The sequence below is a fragment of the Haematobia irritans genome, chromosome 3 (genome assembly GCF_050003625.1).
Source record: "Haematobia irritans isolate KBUSLIRL chromosome 3, ASM5000362v1, whole genome shotgun sequence".
Lineage (NCBI taxonomy): Eukaryota > Metazoa > Arthropoda > Insecta > Diptera > Muscidae > Haematobia > Haematobia irritans.
In genome coordinates, this window is record NC_134399.1 from 1,159,261 (window position 1) to 1,178,986 (window position 19,726).

The 19,726-nt window shown below is 31.9% G+C and overlaps 1 protein-coding gene and 1 long non-coding RNA gene across 6 annotated transcripts in view; one reads left to right on the forward strand and one right to left on the reverse strand.

Moving 5' to 3' along the window:
• eag (potassium voltage-gated channel protein ether a go-go) overlaps positions 1-19,726 on the forward strand; it is a 204,109-nt gene that overhangs the window by 117,468 nt on the left and 66,915 nt on the right. For all 5 annotated transcript variants that reach the window (XM_075299102.1, XM_075299104.1, XM_075299105.1 and 2 more), the window contains one exon: positions 10,863-10,975. In XM_075299102.1, the coding sequence (XP_075155217.1) occupies positions 10,863-10,975 (113 nt within the window). The remainder of the gene's footprint in view (positions 1-10,862; positions 10,976-19,726) is intronic.
• The window catches only part of LOC142228622 (uncharacterized), a 288,986-nt gene that overhangs the window by 34,367 nt on the left and 234,893 nt on the right, over positions 1-19,726 (reverse strand). The window lies entirely within an intron of this gene.

A 19,726-nucleotide genomic window follows, 5' to 3' on the forward strand; every position in this document is an offset into this window, starting at 1 on the left:
TATAAAATGGCAACAATTTCAAAAGGAACATGGCGCGTGTGTATGTGTTATCACTTTTTGCCATTACTTATTTATTTGCGAAAATGTAGTGAACTTGTTTCCTTCTTTTTCCACCTACATATCCCATTTGCCCATTCCAAGTAAAATGTTCTCTTATGAGTCTTTCTCCTGCAAATGATTTGCAAGATTCTGTTTTGCTTGTACCTTAACGATAGTATCCGAGTATTACAATACCCTTCAAGTTACACAATACATCTCCTGACATTTCCGACATTCTATTACCATTTTTCAGTTTGATGCAATATTTAGTATATGGGGTAATATACGAGTTGGAAAACCTATAAAAGCTGGATGCTTATGCTAAATCATTTGTCTATTTAGACAGTTTTTAGCCTACCTATCAATGGAAAAAGAACAATGAGAATATGGAGAAAAGTAAAGGATAAGATTTAAACTACCTCTATACAGTATTATCAACTAGCAGATTTTGGTTACTTTTAGAAATTAAAACCTTTGGAAATTTAAGCACCCAGTTATAAGAAAAGGATTTTATTGAGTTTTTTCTCTTGTATTTTTTATTTTCATTTTATATCCCTATAATCTCTGCTTCAGTCTATTTGATGCAATGAAAATAACAAAAAATGTTTAAGACTGTTAAAGTTACAGCTTTTAATATAAAAACTGTCAGTAGAGCACCCTTAAACAAAACCGACATTGGTTGCCTTTAATGTATTATTTATCCCCCATTTTATTTTCCATGAGATTTATTTGAAATAAAATGCATTAAAGGTTTTTTTACTTTCGCAATTCTTCACCTAATGGGTGGTTAGGAATAAAAATTGAAAGGTCGAGGGAAAGATTCACGCTTTATAGCATTTAAAAAAATCCAAACAAACTCTCTTCAGAATTGTTTTACATTTACATTCAAGATCTCTTTCCAAAAATATGGCAACCCTGGCTAGTAGCTACCTTATTGGCTAGAGGGAACAACACCGGTAGTTAGCTATACTTTTTATGAAAAAAAGAAACGAAATGTTTAAAACAAAAAAACCCCAACATTAGAATCACAAAATGCTTTGGGGATCACAGAGTATAGCTCATAGCCTTATCTACATTGTTGTGGGTTAAAGCTCTCCACAAACGGAAAGTGGGTCAGTTGGCTTTATGCAGAAAAGAATACTGGCAATAAATGAAACCAAAGGAAAAAATAAAATATTTTAAATAATACCTGGAAATATGAAACGTTTGCTTGTTGAATAGAGCTTTGGTCAATGGTCTGTTAGATGCCTTTCGTTTTTTCTTTTTTTTTTGGAAGAAGATACCTTTGGGTATACAAAAGCAATGATATCAGCAGCATCAGTGGCGACATAGCTCCAAGTAAAAATTGTCTACACCTGACATTGATCTCTTAACAAAGACCACTGCTTGCAAAACATAAAGCCATATTAGCATAGATATTTTCCTACAGCAAATATGTGCCAAAATAGACAATGGAATGGTTACATGGACTTGGTATGTAATATGGAATATAAATACACACAGACAAGAAATAAAAAAACAAAAAGGTCCTTGCAAGAGATCCATGCAGACATTAGTCCTTTATATGAATGCAAAATATTAATAGAGAGCGAATGATAACATAGTTAAGACCCACAGACCATTTCCATATAAATCGAGCCCAGTAAGGAGGCATAGGTAACAGGTTGGCTGATAAGTCCCCGGTCTAACAAAGAAAAACACATTTTTTTGTCAAAATTCGTTTTTATTATTCAACATAGTTCCCTTCAAGAGCGATACAACGATTATAACGAGCTTCCAATTTTATGATACCATTTTGGTAGTACTCCTTCGGTTTTGCCTCAAAATAGGCCTCAGTTTCGGCGATCACCTCTTCATTGCAGCCAAATTGTTTCTCTGCGTGCATCCTTTTGAGGTCTGAGAACAAGAAAAAGTCGCTGGGGGCCAGATCTGGAGAATACGGTAGGTGGGGAAGCAATTGGAAGCCCAATTCATTAATTTTTGCCATCGTTCTCAATGACTTGTGGCACGGTGCGTTGTCTTGGTGGAACAACACTTTTTTCTTCTTCATATGGGGCCGTTTTGCCGCGATTTCGACCTTCAAACGCTCCAATAACGCCATATAATAGTCACTGTTGATGATTTTTCCATTCTCAAGATAATCGGTAAAAATTATTTTATGCGCATCCCAAAAAACAGAGGCAATTACTTTGCCAGCGGACTTTTGAGTCTTTCCACAGTTGCAAACACCGCTCAGAATCATCAACACGTTGTTGTTTTTGGTCAAATGTGAGCTTGCGCGGCACCCATTTTGTACAGAGCTTCCGCATATCCAAATATTGATGAATGATATGACCAACACGTTCCTTTGATATCTTTAAGGACTCTGCTATCTCGATCAACTTCATTTTACGGTCATTCGAAATCATTTTGTGGATTTTTTTGATGTTTTCGTCGGTAACCGTCATTGAGAAATAGACGGACAAGTGTAAGTGAGCCTATAAAAACAGGCTGCCACTATACCTAAGCTAACCTAAGGATTACTGATTGGCTATTAGGTAAATGAATTGGAGTCCATGGTGAATCATGATGGATGATGAGGGGATAAACAGAAGTAATGGAAGGCCTCTTGGTCTATGCATGAATAAGCAAAGCATAGTTTTGGGGGGATGGACTGGTTACCTAAAAAATTCATTAGTTTTCAAGCTTTCTACCTATGGTCAATATTTATCAATAAGGAGACATCTAAGAACAAGCCGATTAAGGTGGGGTGATCACCTTAATCACCCAAAGAAATTTGGTCTCTACACCAAAAAATTTTTTAATATTTCATTTTATATGACAAAGAAGTATCGTAAGATTCCACTGTTTGGCAAACTTGTTCCATGACTTTCAAATTGGGATAGAAAACTATCGAAAATTTCTTTCGTTCTTTAAAAAATCATTTTTTCCATTTAATTGTCAAATCAGTACAATAACTCCGAATAGTACCGCAAAATTTTATCTTTCTCAAGGTGGTATCAAAACTTGTGAATCCCACAAATGCTGGCCAAAATTTTGCGTCTTCTTTCCAGCGGGCTTGCCGGATGTAGTCCACAGCTCCTTGGTCTTTAGGATGTACCAGTAGCTCCATATCGATATTCTCTCGAATTACGCCTTCAAACACTACTCTGACATAAACCCCATTTTTAAGGGTCGGCACGGCTGAACTCCATTCATCATCACCGTTTTTGTGTCTGCCATTTTTATTTTAAATTAGATTGTTAGCAGTTTCGTGTTTTACACGGTCACTAAAATGTGTTTATTTGTTGGCTGATTTAACAGCACTGGGGCAATAGCATGCCACTAATGCACAAACCATAGAGGCAACCCCTCTTACAATTTAGGCCATTTACAATAATACAAATGTCAACAGCGGTGATAACAATGGTGGGGATATTGTTGTTGTTGATGATGATGACATTGTTGTTGATGAAAATATCGCTGTTGCTAATGTTGATAACAATGAAAATGCTGAATAGGTATTTATGCCAGGTTGGTTAGATGTCTACTCAGTTGTACTATAACACGCACAGTGGATCCATATAAACGAAATCACTTGGTTTTCATAACAAATATAATTTAAAGGAAATAAGATTTATAGTTCATGTTCCGGTAATTGGAATCGCATAAAAACAACATAATTTTTTATACCCTCAACCATAGGATATATTAACTTTGGGTATATTAACTTTGTCATTCCGTTTGTAACACATCAAATTTTGCTCTAAGACCCCATAAAGTATATATATTCTGGGTCGTGGTGAAATTCTGAGTCGATCTGAGCATGTCCGTCCGTCCGTCCGTCCGTCTGTTGAAATCACGCTAACTTCCGAACGAAACAAGCTATCGACTTGAAACTTGGCACAAGTAGTTGTTATTGATGTAGGTCGGATGGTATTGCAAATGGGCCATATCGGTCCACTTTTACGTATAGCCCCCATATAAACCGATCCCCCGATTTGGCTTGCGGAAGCCTCTAAAAGAAGCAAATTTCATCCCATCCGGCTGAAATTTGGTACATGGTGTTAGTATATGGTCTCTAACAACCATGCAAAAATTGGTCCACATCGTTACATAATTATATATAGCCCCCATATAAACCGATCCCCCGATTTGGCTTGCAGAGCCTCTACGAGAAACAATTTTCATCCGATCCGGCTGCAATTAGATACATGGCATTAGTATATGGTCTCTAACAACCATGCAAAAATTGGTCCATATCGGTCCATAATTATATATAGCTCCCACATAAACTGATCCCCCGATTTGGCTTGCGGAGCCTCTAAGAGAAGCAAATTTCATCCGATCCGGCTGAAATTTGGTACATGGTGTTAGTATATGGTCTCTAACAACCATGCAAAAATTGGTCCACATCGTTCCATAATTATATATAGCCCCCATATAAACCGATCCCCCGATTTGGCTTGCAGAGCCTCTACGAGAAACAATTTTCATCCGATTCGGCTGAAATTAGGTACATGGTGTTAGTATATAGTCTTTAACAACCATGCAAAAAGTGGTCCACATCGGTCCATAATTATATATAGCCCCCATATAAACCGATCCCCCGATTTGGCTTGCGAGGCCTCTAAGAGAAGCAAATTTCATCCGATTCGGCTGAAATTTGGTACATGGTGTTAGTATATGGTCTCTAACAACCATGCAAAAATTGGTCCATATTGGTCCATAATTATATATAGCCCCCATATAAACCGATTGGAAGACCAAAATTTATCTGATTCAGTTGAAATTTGGTACGTGATGTTAATATATGGCCTCAAACACCCGTGCAAAAATTGGTCGATATCGGTCCATAATTATATATAGGCCACATATAAACCGATCCCCAGATTTGACCTCCGGAGCACCTTGGAAGAGCAAAATTCTTCCCATTCGGTTGAAATTTGGTACGTGATGTTAGTATAGGGTATCCAACAACCATGCAGGAATTGGTTCCTATCAGTCCATAATAATATATAGCTCCCATATAAACCGATCCCCAGATTTGACCTCCGTTGCCTTTTGGAGAAGCAAAATTCATCCGATCTGGTTAAAATTTGGTACGTGGTGGTAGTATGATATTTAACAACTATATGAGTTGAAATTTGTGGATGACAGTCTGTCGTAGAAGTTTCTACGCAATCCATGGTGGAGGGTACATAAGATTCGGCCTGGCCGAACTTACGGCCGTATATACTTGTTGCTATTACAATTATTGTAAAATGGGGTTATGTATAGTATATATTTTGAAATGTTTTTTATAAACTCTTACTTTTCTCATTACTCCCAGTCAAAAAAAATAAATAAATAAATAAATAAATAAATAAATAAATAAATAAATAAATAAATAAATAAATAAAATATAAACCTATGACAATGATTTATAAACATCCTTATTGACAATCTAATTAATTACATATCTAATCTATTACATATTGTTTTTTTATCACAAAACAATCGATTCCTATTCTTCTTATTGGATCATTAAGTTAATGTTTCCAAAGAACAATAGGAACATTCATTGTTTGAGATGTACACAAATTCTGATATTGTAATTGACAGCAATAAAGTTTTTCTTTGAAATATCTTTGAAATCATTGTGAGAGGTCATTTATGTCCAAATAACAAAAGTATAATTAAATTGCTTAAGTTTTAGTCTTACTTTTATTTATCCTTATGCAGGATCATTAATCTTCCGCCAGACAATGAGAGTAAAGTTTTATGAATGCCAGAAATTGAATTTGAATTATAACGACAAGTGTTTCGGAAAGGTTGTTTTGATGTATGACCCATTGCAAATATATGGGAAATATTTTGAAATTATTCTTGAATGTACACAGAAAAAAATTCACTTAATTACTTTAATGAATTTTTCAAATAATCATAGCTATAAACATCTCCTTTATCTCTAAAGATGACTTATGTTCTTAACATATAAAAAGAAATATTTTTATAGAATCCAAATAAAAATATCTGAAGGCATTTTCAAACCAGAGATTCCATTTTGTTGCAGCAACAAAATCATATTAGCCCGGTATCAAAACCCGTAATGTAGATTATCTAAAACAACAACAAAGGTTTGCGTGTGTTTTTGGTTTATAAAATTTTAAACAAGTCAAAGAGCAGCCCTCAAACTGGCATCGCTTCAGTCAGTTAACCAACCAACATGCAGATAATGGCACAGCGAACTAGTTTACAAAAAAAAAAAAAAAAAAACATTTTAAACCAAAGCCGCTGCCTTCCTCAAAGCCAAAACGCATTACTGTCATTCCATGTTATTTTTCCTTCTAATTCCTTATTTTTGAGTTGGTTATCCATTTGACAGTAATGTCAAGTGGAAAGAGCTTTAAAGAGATATTTTATAATTGAAAATCCTTATAAAGATTTTTGTTGGATAGTTTTGTAGTTGTGCCATACAGTTCTACATATTAGATGTGTGCATGTGACACGCGTGATTCACGCGTTAATCACGTGAGTCGTGAACAAAATCCAACGCAACTCTAGTGAATGTGCGTGAATGGAACTGAAATAAATATGTCGTGCGTGAGCGTGAGTGAGAAATAAAATCGGTTCGTGAAAGTGCGTGAATAAACTTTCTGCAAAATCACGCTCACGAAAATAATCAAGATTTAATTCACATTGAAATTAATTCTCATGAATTTGCTGTGTCATGTGAATTGTCGTGAATCGTTCGTGAACGTGAATTTTTAAACGTAGTTCGTGCGTGAGTACAAGTTTTCATTTCGTGAATATGCGTGAGTGGGATTGGCTATCACACGTATCGTGCGTGAATCAATATTTTGCTTCGTGAATGTGCGTGAGTGTGATTGAAATTTCAGTCACGCGCACACCTCTACTACATATTGAACAAAAACATTTAAGGGGGCCCCCCTCAGCGTATACGTAACGCTGTGTTAATTTGAAGCAATCATACGCTCCCATGGTACTTTAAAATATTGTTTACCCATATTCAAAATAATTTACTGACACTTTATTGAAGAAATTCATATGCTAGAAGTAGGTTTAAGGTTTACGTTATTTTTTTTTCTAATGTGGGGGTTAGTGTTTCCACCTTTTTAGCTCTATACACGCCACCTATGTTTTTTTTAAGATTTTAATTCACTTTTTCTTTGCATGGAAACGATATTTCGAATCAATAAAAGGATGATTTCAAGTGTGAGGTGAACTTAGTATTTGCAACACATCGAAATATCGACTTCCGAGTATATATTCTTGATCATGGAGAAATTCTAAGACGATATAACGATATCCGTATGTCTGTATGTTGCACCATGTTTCAATGTAACCCGCTCTCCCCGATTAACTTCCTGAGGGCATGGGAGCCACAATTTTCAATTTGTTTGAAATTTAAAACCTAGAGGTATTTACAAAAATAAAAAAGATTTTTTTCTTCTTTACATCAATGAATTCGGGTTCATTTTCTATAGAAATAAAATTTTGAAAAAAATTTCTATAGAAATAAAATTTTAGCAAAATTCTCTATAGAAATAAAATTTTGAAAAAAAATTTTATAGAAATAAAATTTTGAGAAAATATTGAATAGAAAAAAAATTTTGACAAAATTATCCATATAAATAAAATTTTGGCAAAGGCTTCTACAGAAATAAAATTTTGACAAAATTCTCTATAGAAATAAAATTTCGAGAAAATGTTCCCTAGAAATAAAGTTTTGACAAAAGTTTCTACAGATATAAAATTTGACAAAATTCTCTATAGAAATAACATTTTGAGAAAATTTTCTATAGAAATAAAATTTTGACAAAATTTTCTACAGAAATAAAATTTTGACAATATTTTCTGTAGAAATAAAATTTTAGGAAAATTAAAAAAAAAAAATTGACAAAATTTTGTGTAGAAATAAAATTTTGAGAACATTTTCTATATAAATAAAATTTTGAGAAAATGTTCCCTAGAAATAAAATTTTGACAAAATTTTCTATGGAAATAAAATTTTAGCAAAATTCTCTATAGAAATAAAATTTTGAGAAAATGTTCCCTAGGAATAAAATTTTGAGAAAATTTTCCATAGAAATGCAATTTTGAGAAAATTTTCTATACAATAAAATTTTGACAAAATTTTCTATATAAATAAAATTTTAGCCAAATTCTCTATAGAAATAAAATTTTGAAAAAATTTTTATAGAAATAAAATTTTGAGAAAATGTTCCCTAGACATAAAATTTTGAGAAAATTTTCCATAGAAATGCAATTTTGAGAAAATTTTCTATACAAATAAAATTTTGACAAAATTCTCTATAGAAATAAAATTTTCTATAGAAATACAATTTTGAGAAAATGTTCCCTAGAAATAAAATTTTGAGAAAATTTTCCATAGAAATACAATTTTGAGAATTTTTTCTATAGAAATAAAATTTTGAGAAAATTTTCTATAAAAATAAAATTTTGAGAACATTGTCTGTAGAAATAAAATTTTGAAAAAATTTTCTATAGAAATAAAATAGATGTTTGTTGTTATAATTTCGTTTTATTTTGTATAAACATTCACTTCGCGTTATGATGCGCCGAGTATGTCTGCGCATAAGTCGATCACATCCGTAATGCAACCTAAGTTCGGATCACAGTCCGATTATAATCACGTTTGCCTCATGTTGTCTAAAAAATAGTAAATGTACTAGGCTTATTACCAAGAGGACTAATAAAGAACTTTTTGATAGATATTTTAATTCAAATATAAATTTGAATATGCCACTGATAACTGGTAAAGACATAGAGGATGCCATAGAAACCTTAACAAAAGTCTTATACTCTGCGTCGAGTGTATCCACTCCACAGAGAATGGAAAATAACACCTCTATTTCCAGCATTTCACTTGAATTAAGAAAGCTTATCAAAGAAAAGAGAAAACTGCGAAAAATATGGAAAAATACCAGATGTCCGAGTGATAGAACAAACCTCAATCGGGTTTCGAATCAGCTAAAACTGAAAATGCAAAAAGTGAAGCAACATTCAATGGACTTTTTCTTGCAAAATTTAAGTCCCTCAGAAAATAGTGATTATAATCTCTGGAAAGCTACTAAACATATCGCACATCCTAAAAAGAGCAATGGTCCCATTAAAAATCCGAAGGGAGAACATTTTCTATAGAAATAAAATTTTGTCAAAATTTTCTATACAAATAAAATTTTGATAAAATATCCTATAGAAATAAAATTTTGAGAAAATTTTCTACAGATAGAAAATTTTGACAAAAGTTTCTATAGAAATAAAATTTTAACAAATTTTTGATAGGAATAAAATTTTGAGAAAATTTCCTATAGAAATAATTTTTTTACAAAATTCTCTATAGGAATAAAATTTTGACAAAATTTTCTATAGAAATAAAATTTTGATAAAAGTTTCTATTGAAATAAAATTTTAGCAAATTCTCTATAGAAATAAAATTTTGAAAAAAAAATTATAGAAACAAAATTTAGAAAATTTTTTATATAAATAAAATTTTTAGAAATTTTTCTATAGAAATAGAATTTTTACAAAATTTTTTGTCGAAGTAAAATTTTGACAATTGCTCTATAGAAATAAAATTTTGACGAAAGTTTCTATAGAAATAAAATTTTTACAAAAATTTCTATAGAAATAACATTTTGACGAAATTTTCCATAGAAATAAAATTTTGATTTTTTTTAAGTTTGGTAGATTTTGGTATATTTTTTTGGTAGATAATTTTTGGCATCTAAAAAAAGAGAATGAGTCTTGGAATTACATATTAGTCTATTACTATTTAGCCTATTTTTTAAAAAATACATTCTCACAGTAATCACTTCATCTTCAAATTGAATATTTTTACATTTCCTATGAATTCTTCGCAATCAATAAAAAGTTATATTGGAAAAAATAGCAAACCAAAAATTGTATTTTTTTTTGCATTAAAAGCAGATCAAAATAATAAAACAATCGTCCAACCAAAGCTATCGAAGTTATTAATCCACTTCAAAACCATCGGGAGTGTTATTGATATTTCATTTTAATTGTTGTCCCTGTAGTCAATAAAAAAAGCAATTGTGAGTGAAAAAATACACGCAATATAATTCATTTAACATGTTTGGTTTAACAATAAAATTCCATTCAATTTCTCTTAATTTTTTGTTATTTTGTTTTTACTACCATTTAAAGGAAATGGTCAATAACAAATAAAGGGAAAATATCGAAAAACAAGAGGAAAATTATTATTTCTGTAACAAATGAAAAGCATATCGTGTTGTTGGTGATAACAGAATTGTTTGCGTAAGCAACAGAAGGCAACAGTTGTTATATATCAAGTTAATGATACATGGACAAATAAAAATATGATTAAAAATGCTATAATGTATTCTAGCGGACAATTACAGTGCCTGAAAGTATGCAAAGAAAATTTTCTATTGAAGGTAATCTATGATATCCTCTAAGTTGTCAATTTAAGAGACTGATGTTCGAAGATTTGAAGATGAAATAACTTCAAAATGTCATAGATATTTCGGTTCGTTTTCCTTAAAAAAATATGTCACTTTTAGTGCCAGCTTTGTTTAAATCAATGTAAATTCTCAATGATAACACTGACCGACTAGCACTAGACCGAGCATAGCGATTTCCATTCCCCTATTTTCTGTGTAAATTATCTTCTCAATCCACACAGTTTTTTCTCTACATGTATCTCTATGTTAATTACCCAAATGGATTGCCTTTACTTTATTGTTGGTGAAGTTCGTGTAAAGTGTAATTAAAAATGCTAATAGCATTGTATCTTATTGACTTATGGTACATTTAACCTTATTTATCCATTACAGATGCGGCTTCATGTATGGTGAGCTGACGGATAAGGAAACAGTGGCCCGTTTGGAGTATACGCTGGAAAACCAGCAACAGGACCAATTCGAAATACTGCTCTACAAAAAGAATAGTAAGTAGATGACATGCCAAGCTAAAACAAAAGAGGAACCTTTTTGTAAGAAATCCCTAAAATCGCCCATCGTAAATATAGACAAGTAAACTCTATGGCTACCTATTTTATGATGAATCCTTTGAAAGTCCTTTATTTAAATATTAAGTACAATCATTTGAAACCTTTGAACGTTCTGGTAATTGTTTAAGTGCTACAAAGTATATAATGTAAAGCCAAAAAAAAAGAAAAAAGGATCCAAGTTGAAACCTGTAATGGACTACTTTATATGCTGTGTAATTTTTCCTTTGTTTTGTATCTCCTGCTAAATCTCCATCCTTTATCAAGACTAGGTGTTAGTTTTAAAATCAACAAAGAAAACACAAAAAAAAACTTCACATCTAGCCCCAACCATTGGACAATTCCCTGAGAAGTAATCTCCAATAGCACCTGTGCTCTTCTAGGCCATTGGGGATTCAGAAAAAAAAAGAAATATCCAAAAGGTGGGGCTATTTGGATGGCTTGATTTTTATTTCAATTTTCCCCCAGAAAGGGTATTGCTCTGATTGTTTGTTACAAAGACCACCCTGCTATAGAATTTCAAATTCATTCCATATGGGACATATTAAAGCCATCCCATAGGGGGAATATTTTATGACCATAAATTGTTTTGTGTAAATACTTGAATATGCAATGGAAAAATGCACTGAGGCCGGAGATGGCCACATTTGCTATACGTATAAAAAGAAAATTGAAAAATAAATGTATATTTGTAAAGATTTCGGGGCAGATGTATAAATAATTAATAATGACAAAAGAGTTTGCCACAAAGAAATCAAAGAAAAAAAAAAATGGTGGAAATCTCCAAAGACCAGAAGAGTACAAAACTCAGGGGAGTAGCATTAAAATACTAGAAGACAATTTTGTAAATGTTAAACATGAATTTAAAATTTGTAACTAAACGAAATTTTAATTGAAAATGAAAACAAGTGATAAAGAGCTAAATATATTTTGTCAAATAAAAAAAATAGTCAAATATATAATTTATCATGACAAAAGAATTTGTCACGAAGAAATCAAATAAAATTGGTGAAAGTGGAAAAGGGATTAACATAAAAATGCTAAACAAAAATTTTGTTAATGGTAAACATGATTTTTAAATTTAACACTACATAAAAATTTATTTAAAAAAAAATTCAACAAAAAAATATTCAATGTATGTATCTTAATTTTATTTCCCGTGTATCCAACTTCGGAATTGAAAACCATTCCACTTTATCCAAGCATCCTATAACTGTATCACATAACTGTTAGCAATAAAACAACAATGACAATTTCAAATATACTCCTCTGCATATGCAATGGAACTGCAGCAGCAAAAAAAAAGAACCTCTCGCCAAGCAACAAAAACTAACGAACCCATGACAAAAGCTCTTCTATAAAAAAAAATCGACCATAAAAACAATGCTTCTGCAATGAAAATGAAAAAAAAGTAATGAATGAATACAAAAAAAAAAAGTAAACAAAAACCAAAGCTTGCCACTGTATAATAGTGCCTGGATGGCATGCAAAAATATAATACCGCCTCAAAGTATGCTCCTATTTTTTTAAATCCACAAAATGTGGCGGAAACTTGAGTGCAACCCCATATTAAGCTCTCGGAAGTATGCTAGAGAGAAGTTTGAGCTACCATAGAAGTTTTCCATTTTCCAAAGATTAAGAACTAAAAGCGGAACTATGCAATAAATCCATATTTACTAAGAATTATCTTTGATACTAAAAGAATAAAATTCGTGGAATTGAAATTTATTCAAAAATTTAAAATATTTTGGTTTTTAATCGATAATGCAAATTAAGCAATAATTGCGGTTATGACTGGAATGATTAATTTTATTCAAAGTGAAATTAAATAAAATTATTTGGCATAACTTATGAAATAGTTATAGAAGAACGTCATAACATTGATTTCAATAGAAGGCTTAAGAAATTAAATCCTGCAATAAATATGTCAAATATCAAACTAGGCGGACTTATTTAGATACAAAAACAAACATATGTCTGTATTGGATAGGATGCTTTTGAAATCTCACAACGATGGAAATACAGTTTATGGTACCACTACAAGTATTTATGGTAGTATTCTCACTTTGGAAACAACGTGTCAAGGCTCGATTCAAAACGCAGACAAGTACATATATGTATTCAGCGCTGGAGATACCGCCCATTAATACAGGTGTTATTTTGTGACATTTAAATATTATTTTCCTAATATTTTATAATTTAGCAAATCTTTGTCTATATGGAAAATTTCATATTGCCATCTCATTCTTATATTGTAGCAAAATTAAAATAGAAACAAAGATCTCTTATTAGAACGTCCTATCTTTACTTTTACACTTTCCTGAAAGTATGCCCCCAAAAAAACTACCCAACTAAACTTTAATTTTCATTTCACCAATCATGTGTCCTTATTTCCTAGGTGGCATGGTACAAATTTGAATTTTTCTTCATTTTAGAAGACACCAAGGCAAATTTTGCGAAAACATAAATTACACAGTATATTTTCAACATGCCCTTGGGCTTCCTTTCGTTCATAGCCCCAATTTTGTTGATATTTAATATTTGTTTTTTCCCCCCTCATTCTCCTGTTTATAACACATTTTCTTCGAATACATTTTTTATCAATTTTAATGTTCAATTATATTGGGTTTCAATATCACCAATACGATTGGGGTATACGATAAGGCTTTTTATGCTAACATAAAATAAGTCATGCATGCTTTTAGGCTGTCAGCATTAAAAATGTTTGAATAGTAAATAAACTGCAGGCTGTATCTTTGAAGCGTGACGATGTATGATAATATTATGCTAAAAATTTATTTTATAAAAGCAACTAGGGGAATTTAAAAGAAAAGCAAAAAATTTGCAAGCATTACAAGCAAAATCTTTCTTATTCAGTTAGAAAGTAGCAGATTTAAATTTATTTTACATTAAAATTATTAAAAACGTTATTAGACAAAAAAAATCATATAAAAAAGAATATACAGAAGAAACCTCTGACACTCCGAAAAACGGACATTTCTCAAAAGTGGACAATTATCGTGAAACGTTTGCTTTATTAACGCATTAAGTGTGGAGAAAATTTAGGCGTTCAAAATTTGGGTGTTCACTTCGGAGAGGTTTCACTGTATATTGAATGAAATAAACACTTAGGGGTTTTAGAAAAGGACACTAATAATCGCTTAAATTATATAGCAAACCTCTCACGAAAATTGTCAACTTTTGAGAGCTGTCCGCTTTTCAGAGTGTCCAAGTTTCAGATGTTTAAATGTTCTACAATTTCATGAAAATCCACTCATAAAAAAATCTGATTATTTCTCTATATGGAGTCTACATAAACCGTATACCCTTATGAAATATAAAAGCTTATCTCTTTATGGGGCGTAAATATATAAGCATTACAAAATTTCGAGAAAAAAATTGAATGAAAATTGCGAGTTCATGTACAAGAAATTAAATTCGGGAATGGATCAATATGGGATATTTTATTATATTGAACTTTTTCTGTCTATATATAAAAACAAGTATATACAGCACTAAGTTCGGCCGGGCCGAATCTTAAATACCCACCACCATGAACCAAATATTAGGGTTTCCTTTGAAATTTCAGGAGGGCTTGAGGACTTGAGGATATTCCCGAAAATAAATTTAAAGATTTCACCTATGAGGACTATATCAGATTCTGAATTTATAAGAACCATTTTTGTTTGAGTTTTAGAGGAATCATTAACATCTCTTGTAAGTGTGCAAGAAAATTATAAAATAAAGTCTTGATTTGAAATCTTAAATCTGTAGAAGTAAAATCTGGAAATTTTACATTGAGTTTCAAGCAATTTTCATGATCAGTGCGCCTTCTACACCCTCAAGAAGTGAAGTCGGTCTATATGGAGGCATTACCAAATGGATCGATAAAAACTTAATCCGATACACGTTTTTGTGAGCCTAAAATACCAGAATATTTACAATTTCACGCAAATCAGATAAAAACTACGGTTTCTAGAAACCCAAGGAGTTAAATCGGGAGATCGTTCTTATGGGGGCTATACTAAAATATGGACCGATACTCACCGTTTTCGGCACACCTCTTTATGACCCGAAAATACCTCTAGATTTCCAATTTCAGGAAAATAGGATTAAAACTTCGGATTCTAGAAGCCCAAGAAGTAAAATCTTGAAATCGGTCTATATGGGGGCTACACCAAAATATGGACCGATACTCACCATTTTCGGCACACCTCTTTATGGTCCTAAAATACCTATAGATTTTCAATTTCAGACAAATTGGATAAAAACTACGGTTTCTATAAGCCCAAGACCCCAAATCGGGAGGTCGTTTTATATGGGGACCATACCAAAACATGGACCGATACTCACAATTTTTGGCACACGTTTTTGTGGTCCTACAATACTTCTAGATTTCCAATTTCAGGTAAATTGAATAAAAACTGTGGTTTCTATAATCCCAAGACCCCAAATCGGGAGGTCGTTTTATATGGGGACCATACCAAAACATGGATCGATACTCACAATTTTTGGCACACGTATTTGTGGTCTTACAATACCTCTAGATTTCCAATTTCAGGTAAATTGAATAAAAACTGCGGTTTCTATAAGCCCAAGAAGTAAAATCGGGAGATCGGTCTATATGGGGGCTATACCAAAACATGGACCGATACTCACCATTTTTGGCACACCTCTTTATGGTCATAAAATACCTCTAGGTTTCAAATTTCAGGCAAATTGGATAAAAACTACGATTTCTATAAGCCCAAGACCCCAAATCGGGAGGTCGGTTTATATCGGGACTATATCAAAACCTCGACCGATATAGCCCATCTTCGAACTTGACCTGCCTGCAGACAAAAGACGAGTTTGTGCAAAATTTCAGTACGATTGCTTCATTATTGAAGACTGTAGCGTGATTACAACAGACAGACAGACAGACGGACATCGTTATATCGTCTTAGAATTTCTCCCTGGTCAAGAATATATATACATTATATAGTCGGAAATCGATATTTCGATGTGTTACAAACGGAATGACAAACTTATTATACCCCCGTCACCATTCTATGGTGGTGGGTATAATTAAAGCAGTAGAGTGATTACCATAAACTGACAGATACCTATACCCAGAGAGGGAACAAGATCACCTCAAACATGTTTCGAGAGCAATATGTTATCTTTGGAGGGTGAACGTGTAACATGTTTATCGCAACCATGTTATATTTTCGGAAATTATCTGGCTTCGGCAAGCATCTATATGTTCGGCAAGAAAACAACATTTTGCGACAAAAATTTTCCAAGTTTGCTGTCAAAAATTATTGAAACATTTTTGAGATGATCATATTCCTTCTTTAGGTGTAGAGAGGGGCCCGGGCTCTCTGATTTTTTTTCGTCCCATTGAAAAATGCCTTGGTTAGCCAGAGTCCAGGGTAAATTTTCGCTCGGACCCCTCTTCTTCCGGAAACAGAATTCTGTCTACGTTCCCGCAGATAGATGATTATTCCCAAAATATGGTTGGAAATCAAAATTTCTCTTCATTATAAATTTTTCCTCGGGCCCATCTTCTTCTCCTAGCAGAATTCTGTATACGTCCTCGCAGATGAATGATTGTCCCCAATTTAAATAATAACTAAATTAACTATAATCAAATTAACTAAATCGAAAGTTCGGTTCATTAAAAATAGACTGGGAAATTTATTACACTCGTGATCCAATGGTGAAAGAAAATCCAATATTGCTAATTAATGAAATATTCCACATATTTCATTGCAATAAACAGCATACTTTAGGGAGCAAAATAAAATCATCCTGATTGTTCATATGATTATTTAACAAAAAAAAAAAAAAAACTAAAACTATATGACCTTGTAATACATTATCGATTAATTATATGCTATATATACACATTGCTATAAAAATGCTGCCCTTTTAAAACTGACAACACTTTTCAATTTGCTATAATCCTCATTGTTAAGTCATTTTTTTAACTCTCTACTTTAATAATTATAATTGTTATTTGAAAAATGTGTATCGTTTTTTTTTTTGTTTTCGTTATTTTCCCTATGACTTATTGTGTGAAAAAAAATACTAAACTAATTACAATTTAAATATTTAATTGGTTTTATTGAAATATTTTTTTATCTTCGTCGGACCATAATGCTATTGTGACATCCTTTCACCTTCGGGTTCCCACTTCCTCTAAATCCAATGCTTTTTCTTGTTGGGCTTGATTACGACCATATATTTTTTGTAATTATCGTAAACATTTTAACTACACATTGCATATAATTAAGTGTTAACTAACCAAATGAAAATATCATTTATTTAAAAATAGAAATTAATACCAAATTTTGTTTTGTGTGTGCAAAAATCATAGGCTACAAAAAGATTAAATCGTTTATGCTGAGATAACCAATTTTATATATTTTTTTATTTAAACATTAAAGAACAAAAGTTTAGCACCAAAATATTTTCGATTTTATTGCTTTTATATAAAATAAGTAAAATAAAATATTTTTTGTCATATTCCCTTATCAATTATTATTACTAAACGTAGTATTAACCTAATGAACTGTTTTTTTTTTTTTTTTGTAATTATTCGTATTATTAGGGTTCTTGTCAACCCTAACTTTAACAATATTTTTCAAATTTTACAGCAAATCTTGGGGAAAATAAAATTTTATAAAAAGAGGTCAGCTATAAAGATATTGTAACCATTTTTAACTTAGCTTTAAAAATAAATAAAATTATAAGTAAGATCAAAAATTAAACAAGTATATACGGCCGTAAATTCGGCCAGACCGAATCTTATGTACCCTCCACCATGGATTGCATAGAAACTTGTACTTAAGAATGTCATTCACAATCGAATTACTTGGGTTGCCGTAACACTTGCCGATGGCAAGATATCTTAAAACTTCTTAACACCGTCTTCTCAATTGTAAGTTAGTCCATACGGGGTATATATTAAACAAAAAAAGCCGATTAAATACGTATATAAGTCAGTTTGACAAAATTTTCTATAGAAATAAAATTTTGACAAAATTTTCTATAGAAATAAAATTGTGACAAATTTTTCTATAAAAATACAACCTTGTCAAAATTTTTTATAGTAATAAAATTTTGACAAAATTTTCTATAGAAATAAAATTTTGGTACATTATTTTTGAGGATCGCCTATATATAACTATAGACCTATATGGACCAATTTTGGCATGGTTGTTAGCGGCCATATACTAGAGCAATGTACCAAATTTCACCACGTACCAAATTTCAACCGGATCGGATGAATTTTGCTCATCCACGAGGCTCCGGAGGTCAAATCTGAGGATCGGTTTAAATGGTGGTTATATATAATTAAGACCGGTATGGACTAATTTTTGCATGTTTGTTAGAGACCACATACTAACACCAAGTACCAAATTTCAACCGGATCGGGTAATTTTGCTCTTCCAAGGGGCTCCGGAGTTCAACTCTGGGGATCGGTTTATATAGGGGCTACATATAATTATGGACCGATATGGACCAATTCCTGCATGGTTGTTAGAGACCATATACTAACACCACGTACCAAATTCCAACCGAATCGGATGAATTTTGCTCATCCACGAGGCTCCGGAAGTCAAAACTGAGGATCGGTTTATATGGGGGCTATATATAATTATGGACCGATGTGCATTTTGGAATGGTTATTAGATACCATATACTAACACCATGTACCAAATTTCAGCCTGATCGGATGAAATTTGCTTCTCTTAGAGGCTCCGAAAGCCAAATCTGAGCGTCGGTTTATATATATATATATATATATATATATATATATATATATATATATATATATATATATATACTTTATGGGGTCTTAGAGCAATATTTCGATGTGTTACAAACGGAATGACAAAGATAATATACCCCCCATCCTATGGTTGAGGGTATAAAAAGACTGAAAAATTAAAATTGAAGCCAAAATGTCTCTGTTCTTGCCGCTAATATTTTGCATGGGGAATATGCCATTCATGTTAAAGCATATTTATCCTAAATAAACACCAATAATTTTTACACATCCATTATAGCGTTGAGTATGTGTTAGAGTCAAGATTAGGAGCTATGAAATGAATAAGCAAAGTAAAAACGAAAACCATGTAGTCAAATATTTCCATGTACTCCAGAATACCCCATGTAGTAGTTTTAGTTCCTGTACATCCTTTCACCCTTCTTAGTGAATATATTTTCCGTAGTTTTATAATATACCAAACGTAGTTGGTGTTTGTGCAATGTAAATCCACTAACGCCTGGTGCTGGCTTGCCGAAAAGTATGCTACATAAAAAAAACTGTAAACATAAATTTTATATGAACTTTGTAGAACAACAACTATTCCATACCTTTAAGGTAGGAATAGGAGTTATAACCTTAAACCCAGAACAACAACAAGCTCTTTTGTAAACATTTTCCCAACTCTCTTTCGATTTAATCTTTTTAGACATTATTGACGTGTTTAGTGCAAAATAATTTAGTTTTTTTTAATGAATTTAGAAATATCGATGTGCTTAATAAAATTTACATACATCCTCGAGGTAATTTTGTATATTTGTATATAATTCCGCTAAAAATTGTCATCCTTCAAATACAATGCTAGAAAAAAAACTCCTGTTTGTATAGAACTTTCATTAAACAAAAAATCAAAAAATCCAAACAAAAAATACTAA